At 36.2% G+C, this 13,387-nt stretch overlaps 1 protein-coding gene across 1 annotated transcript; it reads right to left on the bottom strand.

Annotated features, from left to right (window-relative positions):
- Positions 1–12,375: 12,375 nt before the first annotated feature.
- Positions 12,376–12,869, bottom strand: LOC113925368 (ubiquitin-conjugating enzyme E2 E1-like). Its single transcript, XM_027600056.1, has 2 exons — positions 12,732–12,869; positions 12,376–12,690 (listed from the first exon to the last, which is right to left on the bottom strand). The coding sequence occupies exons 1-2, from the start codon at positions 12,867–12,869 to the stop codon at positions 12,376–12,378; spliced, it is 453 nt and encodes a 150-aa protein (XP_027455857.1).
- Between the last annotated feature and the right edge of the window lie 518 nt (positions 12,870–13,387).

Genomic DNA, 13,387 nt, shown 5'->3' with positions numbered 1-13,387 from the left:
AGGATGAATGAGGCAAAAGAGAGAATTAGTGACATAAGAGACCAAATGATGGAAAATAAAGAGGCTGAGAAAAAGAGAGATAATCAACTACTGGATCACGAGGGCAGAATTCAAGAGATAAGTGATACCATAAGACAAAACAACATTAGAATAATTGGGATCCCAGAAGAAGAAGAAAGAGAGAGAGGGGCAGAAGGTATATTGGAGCAAATGATAGCAGAGAACTTCCCTAATGTGAGGAAGGAAACAGGCATCAAAATCCAGGAGGCACAGCAAACCCCTCTCAAAATCAATAAAAATAGGTCAACACCCCAACATTTAATAGTAAAACTTACGAGTCTCAAAGACAAAAGAAAATCCTGAAAGCAGCTCGGGAGAAGAGCTATGTAACCTACAATGGTAGAAACATTAGATTGGCAACAGATCTATCCACAGAGACCTGGCAGGCCAGAAAGGACTGGCATGATATGTTCAGAGCACTAAATGGGAAAAATATGCAGCGAAGAATACTATATCCAGCTAGGCTGTCATTAAAAATAGAAGGAGAGATCAAAAGCTCCCAGGACAAACAAAAACTAAAGGAATTTGCAAACACGAAACCAGCCCTACAAGAAATATTGAAAGGGGTCCTCTAAGCAAAGAGAGAGCCTAAAAGTAACATAGACAAAAAAGGAACACAGACAATATACAGTAACAGTCGCCTTACAGGCAATACAATGGCACCAAATTCATATCTTTCAATAGTTACCCTGAATGTAAATGGGCTAAATGCCCGAATCAAAAGACACAGACTGCCAGACCCATAGATGGCTCTGTTGCAAGACCCATTGATATGCTGTCTGCAAAAGATTCATTTTAGACCCAAAGACACCTCCAGATTGAAAATGAGGGGGTGGAAAACCATTTACCATGCTAATGGACACCAAAAGAAATCTGGCATGGCAATCCTTATATCAGACAAATTAGATTTTAAAACAAACACTGTAATAAGAGATGAGGAAGAACACTATATCCTACTTAAAGCGTCTATCCAACAAGAAGATCCAACAATTGTAAATATCGATGCCCCTAACATGGGAGCAGCCAGTTATATAAGCCAATTAATAACAAAAGCAAAGAAACAGATCAACAACAATACAATAATAGTGGGGGATTTTAACACCCTCCTCACTGAAATGGACAGATCATCTAAGCAAAAGATCAACAAGGAAATAAAGACTTTAAATGACACACTGGACCAAATGGACTTCACAGATATATTCAGAACATTCCAGCCCAAAGCAACAGAATACACATTCTTCTCTACTGCCTGTGGAACATTCTCCAGAATAGATCACATCCTAGGTCATAAATCAGGTCTCAACTGGTACCAAAAGATTGGGATCATTCCCTGCATATTTTCAGATCACAGTGCTTTGAAACTAGAACTCAATCACAAGAGGAAAGTCGGAAAGAACTCAAATACATGGAGGCAAAAGAGCATCCTACTAAAGAATGAATGGGTCAACCAGGAAATTAAAGAAGAATTGAAAAATTTCATGGAAACAAATGAAAATGAAAACACAACTGTTCAAAATCTTTGGGATACAGCAAAGGCAGTCCTGAGAGGAAAGTATATAGCAATACAAACCTTTCCCAAGAAACAAGAATGGTCTCAAATACACAACCTAACCCTACACCTAAAGGAGCTGGAGAAAGAACAGCAAATAAAGCCTAAACCCAGCAGGAGAAGAGAAATAATAAAGATCAGAGCAGAAATCAATGAAAGAGAAACCAAAAGAACAGTAGAACAGATCAACGAAACTACGAGCTCGTTCTTTGAAAGAATTAACAAGATTGATAAACCCCTGGCCAGACTTATCAAAAAGAAAAGAGAAAGGACCCAAATAAACACAATCATGAATGAAAGAGGAGAGATCACAACCAACACCAAAGACATACAAACAATTATAAGAACATATTATGAGCAACTCTATGCCAGCAAATTAGATAACCTGGAAGAAATGGGTGCATTCCTAGAGATGTATCAACTACCAAAACTGAACCAGGAAGAAATAGAAAACCTGAACAGACCTATAATCACTAAAGAAATTGAAGTAGTCCTCAAAAATCTCCCAACAAAAAAAAACCCCAGAGCCAGATGGCTACCCAGGGGAATTCTACCAACATTTAAAGAAGAATTAATGCCTATTCTTCTGAAACTGGTCCAAAAAATAGAAATGGAAGGAAAACTTCCAAACTTGTTTTATGAGGCCACCATTACCTTGATGCCCAAACCAGACAAGACCCCATCAAAAAGGAGAATTACAGACCAATATCCTTGATGAACATGGATGCAAAAATTCTCACCAAAATACTAGCCAATAGGATCCAAGGTACATTAAAAGCATTATTCACCACGACCACGTGGGATTTATCCCTGAGCTGCAAGGTTGTTTCAACATCCGCAAATCAATCAACGTGATACAATACATTAACAAAAGAAAGAACAATAATCATATGATCCTCTCAATAGATGCAGAAAGAGCATTTGAAAAAGTACAGCATCCTGCTTGATCAAAACTCTTCAGAGTATAGGGATAGGGGGTATACACCTCAATATCATAAAAGCCATCTATGAAAAACCCACAGTGAATATCATTCCCAATGGGGAAAAATTGAAAGTTTCCCCCTAAGGTCAGGAACACGGCAGGGATATCCACTATCACCACTGCCATTCAACATGCCATTCAACATTTCCACTTTATGTGGAAAACCCAAAAGACTCCACCCCAAAACTGCTAGAACTCATACAGGAATTAGTAAAGTGGCAGGATATAAAATCAATGCACAGAAATCAGTGGCATTCCTATACACCAACAACAAGTCAGAAGAAAGAGAAATTAAGGAGTCCATCCCATTTACAATTTCATCCAATACCATAAGATACCCAGGAATAAATTTAACCAAAGAGGCAAAGGATCTGTACTCAGAAAACTATACTGTACTCATGAAAGAAATTGAGGAAGACACAAAGAAATGGAAAAACATTCCATGCTCATGGATTGGAAGAACAAATATTGTGAAGATGTCAATGCTACCTAGAGCAATCTACACATTCAATGCAATCCCCATCAAAATACCATCCACTTTTTTCAAAGAAATGGAACAAATAATCCTAAAATTTGTATGGAACCAGAAAAGACACCGAATAGCCAGAGGAATATTGAAAAAGAAAAGCAAAGCTGGCGGCATCACAACTCCGGACTTCCAGCTCTATTACAAAGCTGTCATTATCAAGACAGTATGGTACTGGCACAAAAAGAGACACATCAATCAATGGAACAGAATCGAGAGCCCAGAAATGGACCCTCAACTCTATGGTCAACTAATCTTCGACAAAGCAGGAAAGAATATCCAATGGAAACAGACAGTCTCTTCAACAAATGATGTTGGGAAAATTGGACAGCCACATGCAGAAGAATGAAACTGGACCATTTCCTTACACCACACACAAAAAAAGACTCAAAATGGTTGAAAGACCTAAATGTGAGATAAGAGTCCATCAGAATCCTAAGGGAGAACAGAGGCAGCAACCTCTTCGACCTCAGCCACAACAACATCTTCCTAGAAACATCGCCAAAGGCAAGGAAGCAAGGGCAAAAATGAACTACTGGGTCTTCATCAAGATAAAAAGCTTTTGCACAGCAAAAGAAACAGTCCACAAACCAAAAGACAACTGACAGAATGGGAGAAAATATTTGCAAATAACATATCAGATAAAGGGCTAGTATCCAAATCTATAAAGAACTTATCAAACTCAACACCAAAGAACAAATGATCCAATCAAGAAATGGGCAGAAAACATGAACAGACATTTTTCCAAAGAAGACATCCAAATGGCCAACAAACACATGAAAAAGTGCTCAACATCGCTCGGCATCAGGGAAATCCAAATCAAAACCTCAATGAGATACCACCTCACACCAGTCAGAATGGCTAAAATTCACAAGTCAGGAAATGACAGCTGTTGGTGGGGATGCAGAGAAAGGGGAACGCTCCTACACTACTGGTGGGAATGCAAGCTGGTGCAGCCACTCTGAAATACAGTATGGAGGTTCCCGAAAAAGTTGAAAATAGAGCTACCATACAACCCAGCAATTGCATTACTGAGTATTTACCGCAAAGATACAAATGTCGGTATCCAAAGGGGTACATGCACCCCAAAGTTTATAGCAGCGATGTTCACAATAGCCAAACTGTGGAAAGAGCCAAGATGTCCATTGACAGATGAATGGATAAAGAAGAAGTGGTATATATATATATATATATATATATATATATATATATATATATATATATAAAGGAATATTATGCAGCCATCAAAAAGAATGATATCTTGCCATTTGAAATGACATGGATGGAACTGGAGGATGTTATGCTGAGTGAAATAAGTCAATCAGCGAATGACATGTATCATATGACCTCACTGATATGAGGAATTCATAATCTCAGGAAACAAACTGAGGGTTGCTGGAGTGGTTGGGGGTGGAGGGATGGGGTGGCTGAGTAATAGACATTGGGGAGGGAATGAGCTATGGTGAGTGCTGTGAATTGTGCAAGACTATTGAATCACAGATCTGTACCTCTGAAACAAATAATACAATATATGTTAAAAAAAAGAAGAAGAAGAAGATAGCAGGAGGGGAAGAATGAGGGGGGGGAAATCAGAGGGAGACGAACCATGAGAGATGATGGACTCTGAAAAACAAACTGAAGGTTCTAGAGGGGTGGGATGTGGGTGGATGGGTTAGCCTGGTGATGCGTATTAAAGAGGGCATGTTCTGCGTGGAGCACTGGGTGTTATACACAAACAATGAATCATGGAACACTACATCAACAACTAATGATGTAATGTATGGTGATTAACATAACATTAAAAAATTAAAAAAAAAGAAAAAGTAATATCTCCTTATGCAAGTGTTTTTAGATCAATTTCATTTTAGTTTAGACAAAGAAAAAGATTATTTTATGCCAGATTTCTGAAGATTTTTTTATTATTATTTCAGAAATATTTTCTCAGTAATGTTTAGAATAGTTTTTTTTGGTAAATTTTATTTATTTGTTTGTTTGTTTATTTATTTATTTATTTTGAGAGCGAGCAAGAGAGAGAGAGCACAAGTAGGGGCAGGAGCAGAAGGGGAGGGAGAAGGAGAGAGAATCCCAAGCAGATTCCGTGCTGACCATGGAGCTGACCAGGGGTTCTATCTCACGACCTTGAGATCACGACCTGAGCAAAAACTAAGAATCAGAGCCTTAGTTAACTGAGCCATCCAGGAGCCCCCGCAATGCTTAGAATTTTTGAAGAAGCCCTAACCAATGTGGACATAAAATTGGCTAAGGTTTATACCATTTTTTTTACATTCTGCAGCATTAAATGTGGTTGGTTGTATACTTGGTTGGTTCATCATACTAGTACGTATTCACTGTAAATGATTAGGGAACGATATTCATACCTGTATGTTTCCTTGATGCTAGAATAGCAAGTCCTAATCCATCAGAAGCCAGAATTATGTTGCTTCTAAAAAACAAAACAGGGGCGCCTGGGTGGCTCAGTTGGTTAAGCAACTGCCTTCGGCTCAGGTCATGATCCCAGGGTCCCAGGATTGAGCCTCGCATCGCGCTCCCTGCTTGGCGGGAAGCCTGCTTCTCCCTCCTCCAATCCCCCTGATTGTGTTCCTTCTCTCGCTGTTTCTCTCTCTGTGTCAATTAGATAAATAAATAAAATCTTTAAAAACAAACAAACAAAACAAAACAAAACCTTCCAAAGACTTCCCACCTCATTCAGACTTAAAATCCAACACCCTGGTTTTTCCTACAAGGTTCTCTCTACCAGAAGCCTGTAACACATGTAATTACCTCTTGGACATCATTTCTGCTTTCCCCCTTGTTCACTTCCTCCAGCACCTCTTGCCCTCTTTCTGTTCTTCCTTCACTACAAGCACAATGCTGATTCATTTACCTGGAAAAAAGGATCTTCTTCATATATCCATCTTCTTCTCCCATCTTCATCTCATTACATCTTTAATTGTCAATTGCTCAGTGAAGTGTTCCCAGATTACTTTAATTTTTCTATGACTGCTTTAAATTGCAAGTAGCCCCCAACATTTAATGTCCTCCTTCTTCACCTTATTTTTATTCTTAGCATCCATCCAATGTGTTATTATTTATTATAATAATGTATGTCTTGCTACACTGGAATATAAACACTATGAGGACAGAGTTTACTTATATACTGTTTTATTTACTAATTTATTTTCTTCCTATTGACAATGTCTAGCACCGAATGGTGCCCAATGAAACTTGTTGAACAAAATAATAGTTTATTCCCTCTAATACAGGAAAAAAAGGCATTTGTGTACCTAAATAATTTTCCACATGTTCCAACACCCATAAGTTTATGGGGCACCTGGGTGGCTTAGTCGTTAAGCATCTGCCTTTTGGCTCAGGTCATGATCCCAGGGTCCTGAGATCGAGACCCGCATTGGGCTCCCTGCTCCGCGGGAGGCCTGCTTTTCCCTCTCCCACCCTCCCTGCTTGTGTTCCGTCTCTTGCTGTGTCTCTCTCTCTGTCAAATAAATAAAATCTTTAAAAAAAAACACCTATAAGTTTAGCTTAATTATTAGGATTATTAGGATTTTTTTTCTTTAATACATTGAGTAACCTATCAGGAATAGCATAAGAATGTGTGAATAAAACACACACACACACACACACACACACACAGGTGAATTACCTCATTATTTAAACGTGTATGAATTAACTCATTATTTAATCGAATTTCCGAAGTACATATTTTAGGAAACCCTCAAGACGTGAAATAAGAATGAGTATTAATGTGACCATTCTAACTAAAAAATACTAACAAAATGCTATTTTTGAAGCACCAATACTTGTTAGATAAAAATAATTTTGTGAAATAAGAGCTGTGAATTCTCTGAAGTATTTTTGGGTTTTATGGTACCAGACAGAGAAACTGAAATAGAGTGGAAGGGATGCCTTAAATTTCAAGTGAAACTAAACCAATCCATAAGAATATCAGATTCCTCATTAAATCTCTATTAAAAAGGAGTGAAAAGTATTAGAATAAAACCTGAGAAATTAAAGGTCACATTGTCTTTGCATTCACTGGTTAATAGTTCAATTTTCCTTATTCTCATTTCATTGACCGTTCCTTAAGAATATACTTTTAATAAGTATATAAACCATTATAACAATTGTTATATTTTTGAAAAGTGACTTCCATAAATTTATCATCATTAAAAACTAGTACACATATTAGCACTTGTAATCATTTCTCACAACCAATACTCTTCACAAATTCTATTCATAGAACATTCTACTTCTAATAATCATTGATCAAGAATGTCCTTAGTGTTGAATAACCAACACAAAATTTAGTGCAGAATTTAATGACTTCTCTAAAGTGATCAATACTGATTTCCCTTAAGACTCCACAATATTGATACACAATTCTTTTGCAATTTTTTTTTAACATTTCCTCTTTCAGTAACATTTTTGTCTGAGGATTTGCTCACCATTTATTTACTTGTTTATGACTTTGTTATTTATGCTCAAAACAGGAACTTCTTTTTCTTTTAATAGTAGCAATGAGAATGTAATTTTATTTTATTGTTTTGAAGCTTTTGAATACTTTTTTGGATTAGTAATTCCTAAAATAAACTTAATATATTTTAGTTGCATTCTTTTCTTTGAATTTCAATTTTAGGAGAAAATTATACTTAATTATGGAGGAGAAGCATAGTTCATGTTTCTTTTTTATTTCCTCATTAACATTAAACCCACAACACTAATCTTTGTGCTTAATTGGGGAAGAAAATTTTCAACAAATTGAAGCAGCAGTGGCAGAAATATGAAGATGTTTTTGATATGAGTATTTCCACTAGTAAATTAAAAATAAAATAGAATATATAGTTTCTGTAAAAAAATACAAACTAATTCAGAGTAAGGCAAAATGCTAGTGATCTTGAGGACTGTGCAGTATTTGATAAGAGGTAGCTGTTTTTAATTGGAATAAACCATATTAAATAGACCTCCTATGATTGTTTATTCTTTTAATCACACATGGTAACTTTTCCAAGGCTAATTATTTTCCCTTATCCAGAATGAATTTTCTGTGGCATTTAGTAATTTCTGATCAGTTTTTCTTCTGAAATGTTGATGTGTATTTGATGTTAATTCAAAGCATTATTTGAATATTTCTTTATATTCATCTTTAAGGTTCAAAAGCTGCCACATACATCAAATATCCTTTGAACAAAGAATGATGTGATAATGAGAGAAAAATGTGCTTACCAAATGCATAGGATATAATAGCATTTGCTCCCTGACCTGCATCAAACAAAGAAACAAGACAAAAGGAAGAATGAAAAGAAACTGCCAGGCATGAGATCAAGTGAGTTGGTTTCCTCACTAAATAAACAATTTAGAGCTTCCCATCACTTCTCAGTGCATATTCATATGTCATCCCTGGTAACAGTTCAAAGCTGATTTTGTGATTTCTCTGACTAGGTATCAAAGTTTCAGACAATATCTTTTTTTCTTTTTTAAAGTATTTAGACTATGGATAAATAGTCTATGGGACATAAACTATGCTGCCACATTTTGAATTTGTAATGCAGAGGCTTTATCAGACCTACACATCTCACATACACATCCCTAAAGTGTTGTTTTATAGAGGTACTGAACAAACCATTTCCTCAATTTTAATATCAGATTCAATGACCATGGAATCTTCGTATTATTCTGGAAGTTAGTTAAACAACTCCCCTTTCAAGTCAGGCACAATGTACCAAGAAAATAGGGTGGGGAAAAACAGGTTGGTTGGAATCTTTATTCATTTATATGCTTTGTTCATGAATTTCTATTGGTCTCTAGATCTTATCCAATTACCATCCATTTTTTTCTGAATTTTGTTGTGAAGTGTTCATTTGCATCAGCTGCTGTATCCTGGATTGTCATTGCAAACTACTATTATTTATATCTCTTTCCCTTTTCATCATTATCTGCCAGCTTTAATCAGAATCACTATTTCTAAGAATGTTTTAATTAAAAATATTTGGAAAAATACACATCTGTTCAGATAACTAGCATTCCCCATATGCTTAAATACATGTAATAAGCTTTTATTTTTGTATTTTTTGTCATAAGCCTGTTTTTACTACTGCAGCTTTTTAAATATTTTATTTTATTTTATTTAAATGCAATTAATTAACATATAGTGTATTATTAGTTTCAGAGGTAGAGTTCAGTGATTCATCAGTTACATTACACCACGTGCCCTCCTTAATGCCCATCTCCCAGTTACCCCATCTCTCTACCCCCCTCCCCTGCAGCATCCCTCAGTTTGGTACTCAACCATCGAAAAAAAAATAAATGAAATCTTACCATTTCAATGATGTGGATGGAACTAGAGGATATTATGCTAAAGGAAATAAGTCAATCAGAGAAAGACAGTTATTCTATGATTTCATTCATATATGAAATTTAAGAAACAAAACAGAGGGTCATAAGGGAAGGCAGGGAAAAATAAAATGAAATCAGAGAGGGAGGCAAACCATGAGACACTTAACTATAAGCTTTTAATATTCAAAACCTGCATTACCTGATCCTTTAGCCTTTTATAGTCTTTATAGTCTTCTTAATCCAAATAAAATGGTCCTACTGAAAATCTTCCACTACCATTACTTCACTTCTGATGACGCTTCAAGAGTTGACTATATTCTTCTATGACTCCACACCTCTGATATTTGTTCATAGACCCAGTATTAGCTGTCACCTGCCACAGCTGTCCTCTTTCCCTTCTGTTTTGTCCATGTGTTTGCTTTTCCTCGGCTTTTATTTCTCTAGGGGGAAAAAAATGCAAGACTATAGCAGTGATACTTTGAAAGTTTCAGGATAACAAGAATGTGGTGGGAAAGTAGAGCTTAAAGCCCAAATCAGAACAAAAAACAAATTAAATACTAGTATTCTTCCAAGTATTCTTCCAAGTTCCTTTTTCATCTTTCATCCTTGCCAATTTTTGTTTCTTACTATTCAGAATTCTCCCCAAATCCAACTTATTCACTATTTTGTGGATTTTTTTCCCTTTCAATAGCCATTTCTAAATTCCTAAAAATATATTTTCTCGAGAGTTTTGAGAAGCCAATTTACATTTTTTAAAAGGGAAATAACTCCTTTCATTTTTTTAATTTTTAATATTTTTTTTGCATTTTACTTATTTATTTGACAGAGAGAGAGCGCGCACAAGCAGGGGGAACGGCAGAGGGCAGAGAAGGAGCAGGCTCCCCATTGAGCAGGGAGCTAGACTGAAGACTTGATCCCAGGACCCTGGGATCATGACCTGAGCCACAGGCAGACACTTAACCGACTGAACCACCCAGGCACCCCGAATTTTTACATTTTTAACTATATGAAGTAACATAATTCCTAAATTACTTTACTCTTTTAATTTCAGTATACCTTCTTTCCCCATCCAAATAAATAACAACAAAACAAGCAAGTAAAATATTTGTGGATCATACTTACAAGAGTCACTTAAGGTTTAAAATGGAGGGACCTGGACCTTTCACAGACTTCCTTGTTTGGAATCATTGAGCTACTGGCCAGCAACCTTCCTTTCAATGAGTTGGCAAGGTGATGCTAAAACCACATAAGGTTTGACAGGCACCTATGTGAAAATAAGAGCATTTCTCTCTTACAATATCCTCTTTAGATCTCCTGCTCAAATATGAGATAGATTTATGTATTTTTATCTTTTAAATGGTTTCCACTCATTTGAAACAGAGCTTTAGAAAATATGTTTCTTTTAATATTTCATTCAAAAATAACAACATATTAAATGATAAAAATGATTTATAATCACATTTATATGAGAAATTTTGCAATAAAAATGATGCTACAATGATGTTTTCATTATTTGTAATTCACCATATAATACGTACTCATCATTTATGCCAAAGCATTTGAAGTGTTTACTCTATGCAAATCATTGTACTACCCATAGTGAGAATACAAAATCTGCCCTCCTGAAACTGAAAGTCCAAGGAAGAAGGCCTGGAATATACACAAATTGGTATCAAGCCAACTTGATAATTACACCTTGATAATAATTACACCTTGGTAATTATTATTAAAAGAGCCCCCAGTAACAATTTTATATAGGGAAAATATCTTTGCTCTAAATCCCTTAATGATATTTAGCTCTAGATCACATAAATATTTTTATTTTTTTTTAAAGATTTTATTTATTTATTCATGAGAGACAGAGGGAGAGAGAGAGAGAGAGAGAGAGAGAGAAGCAGAGGGAGAAGCAGGCTCCCAAGGAGCTGGGAGCCTGATGCGGGACTCGATCCCAGGACCCTGGGATCATGACCTGAGCCGAAGGCAGACGCTTAACCATCTGAGCCACCCAGGCGCCCCTCACATAAATATTTTTAAGCATTTGTTAAGCTGACAGTGTTTCGATATTTGTAGATGCTGATAAAAACAAATGCTCAAGGCAGGAAAAGAGTATGCCCATGGGACAGTTGGTTAGGAAACATCTGTGAGGATTAAATGAGAATATACATGAGATTCTTAATAAATTAAGAGATTCTTTTTGTTTGTTCTAATATTGTTTGTCAGCACAGTAACAAATGAGACTTAAGTAATGCACAGCATATAACCCATCCACTAAGCAACTCCTGTTCCATACCTTCAGTTAACAGCTTAAGGTTTTCACAAGCCATGATTCAAATCTCTTATCTTGGCATAAGAAAGTAGGTGTGCATATAAAATAAAATACATAACTACTCATTTCATAGATGGTGTCTTATAGCCATGGATCCATTTTATATATATAAGATGACAGTCTCTAACTACTATTAAATATCAATGTTACCTCCCAAGAAGGGAAAAGAAATTCCAATATTTTTGATCAAAAAAATGTGTAGTCTTGGAAGGACTCTACATAGATGGCTATGTGTGTAACCTGTAGAAAATTAAGCCATTTTAAATTTACAGACTACAAGCAACTGAACCCAAATGTCTATTCTCTGTACTACATTTCAGCTAATATTGCAGAACTAATGACAGTTTTAAAAGTTGCTATTATCAATTCGGCCTACTGTAGCAAGATACCTTAAGTTACAATAAAATCTTAGGAAATACGACTGAATAATATCTGTTATAGGAATACCACCCCCCTTCAAAATAACAAGCAGCTCTCTCTGTGACAGACAAATAAAATAAGAATTGTGAAAACCCACTTTATCTCGTGTATCTCTTGGTTCACTGTCCAGCCACTCTGTCATGTTCTGCTCTGTTTTCCTATACTCAGTGGCAATATTTCCCCCCGAAAGGGTCAGCAGGATTACAGTCTGTAAGAAGGGAGCAGATAGAGAGAAGAACTTTAGAAATGATTGGTGCTGGACTCCAATTATCTTTTAATATGTCGAAGCAAATAACTCCTTGACTGTTAATATTACAGTGATAGATTCTGGTCCAAAATGTAACCTTTGGAGACTTGAAGGGGTATTCTGGTGTAAAGGTGGTATTAAGGAAGAATACACCACCCTCAAACATGGATCCTGGAGGCCTGAGAATGGTGGATCTCCATTCATAGATGTTACCACCTTTGGGACAAGCACTGCAGTGAGGTGGAAGGTCTGAAGTGATATCTGTCAGTTCCTTCTAAATCCTGTTGACACTGGTTTGAAGTTTTTGCTCATTCTGACTTTACTATCATCTTGCGGGTGTTTCTTGGTTTGCTGGTTGGAGGATGAATATGAGGAGGAGCTGATGCTGTCCCTCAAATCCTCATCCCACATAGCGAACCCTCCCCCACCCCATCCTGCAAACAGCCCCTCTCTTTGTGTCTGGCTCCTCCTTCCTGCCTTGCTGCCACTGGGAGGAGGCTGCCTTTGAGGGTGTAGCCACTCCTGGGAGAGAAGCACAAGTCAAATTAAGTGATTCTCAAGCAAATATCATTTCATAATATTAAAGTAAGAAAATACTATTTTAAATTACATGAGAGATAATAAGGGGCTATCAGTAACCAAGTGAGTTTTGACTGGGGTTTGAGGGCCAGGAAATCTATACAACGAATATCATTTTATTTAATAAATAAATCGAATGCTGAAAGTATAAAAATCTTTAGCATGAAATTTATTGAGGTGTTTGCTAAATTCAACTACTGCAAGCGTTTTGATGTAAAATTTAAAAGTTAGAAAAAAAGATATTTTAAGACATGTAAAATAATAAATGTAAATTATACATCAAAATTATGTCAATTCTAAGTATAATCTTCAGATTTTCTTATAAGAAGAAATGTCTCAAAATGATAGTC

The sequence above is a fragment of the Zalophus californianus genome, chromosome 2 (assembly GCF_009762305.2).
Source record: "Zalophus californianus isolate mZalCal1 chromosome 2, mZalCal1.pri.v2, whole genome shotgun sequence".
Taxonomy (NCBI): Eukaryota; Metazoa; Chordata; class Mammalia; order Carnivora; family Otariidae; genus Zalophus; species Zalophus californianus.
The sequence above is the reverse complement of the archived record's forward strand: the minus strand, read 5'-3'. Positions and strand labels throughout refer to the sequence as shown.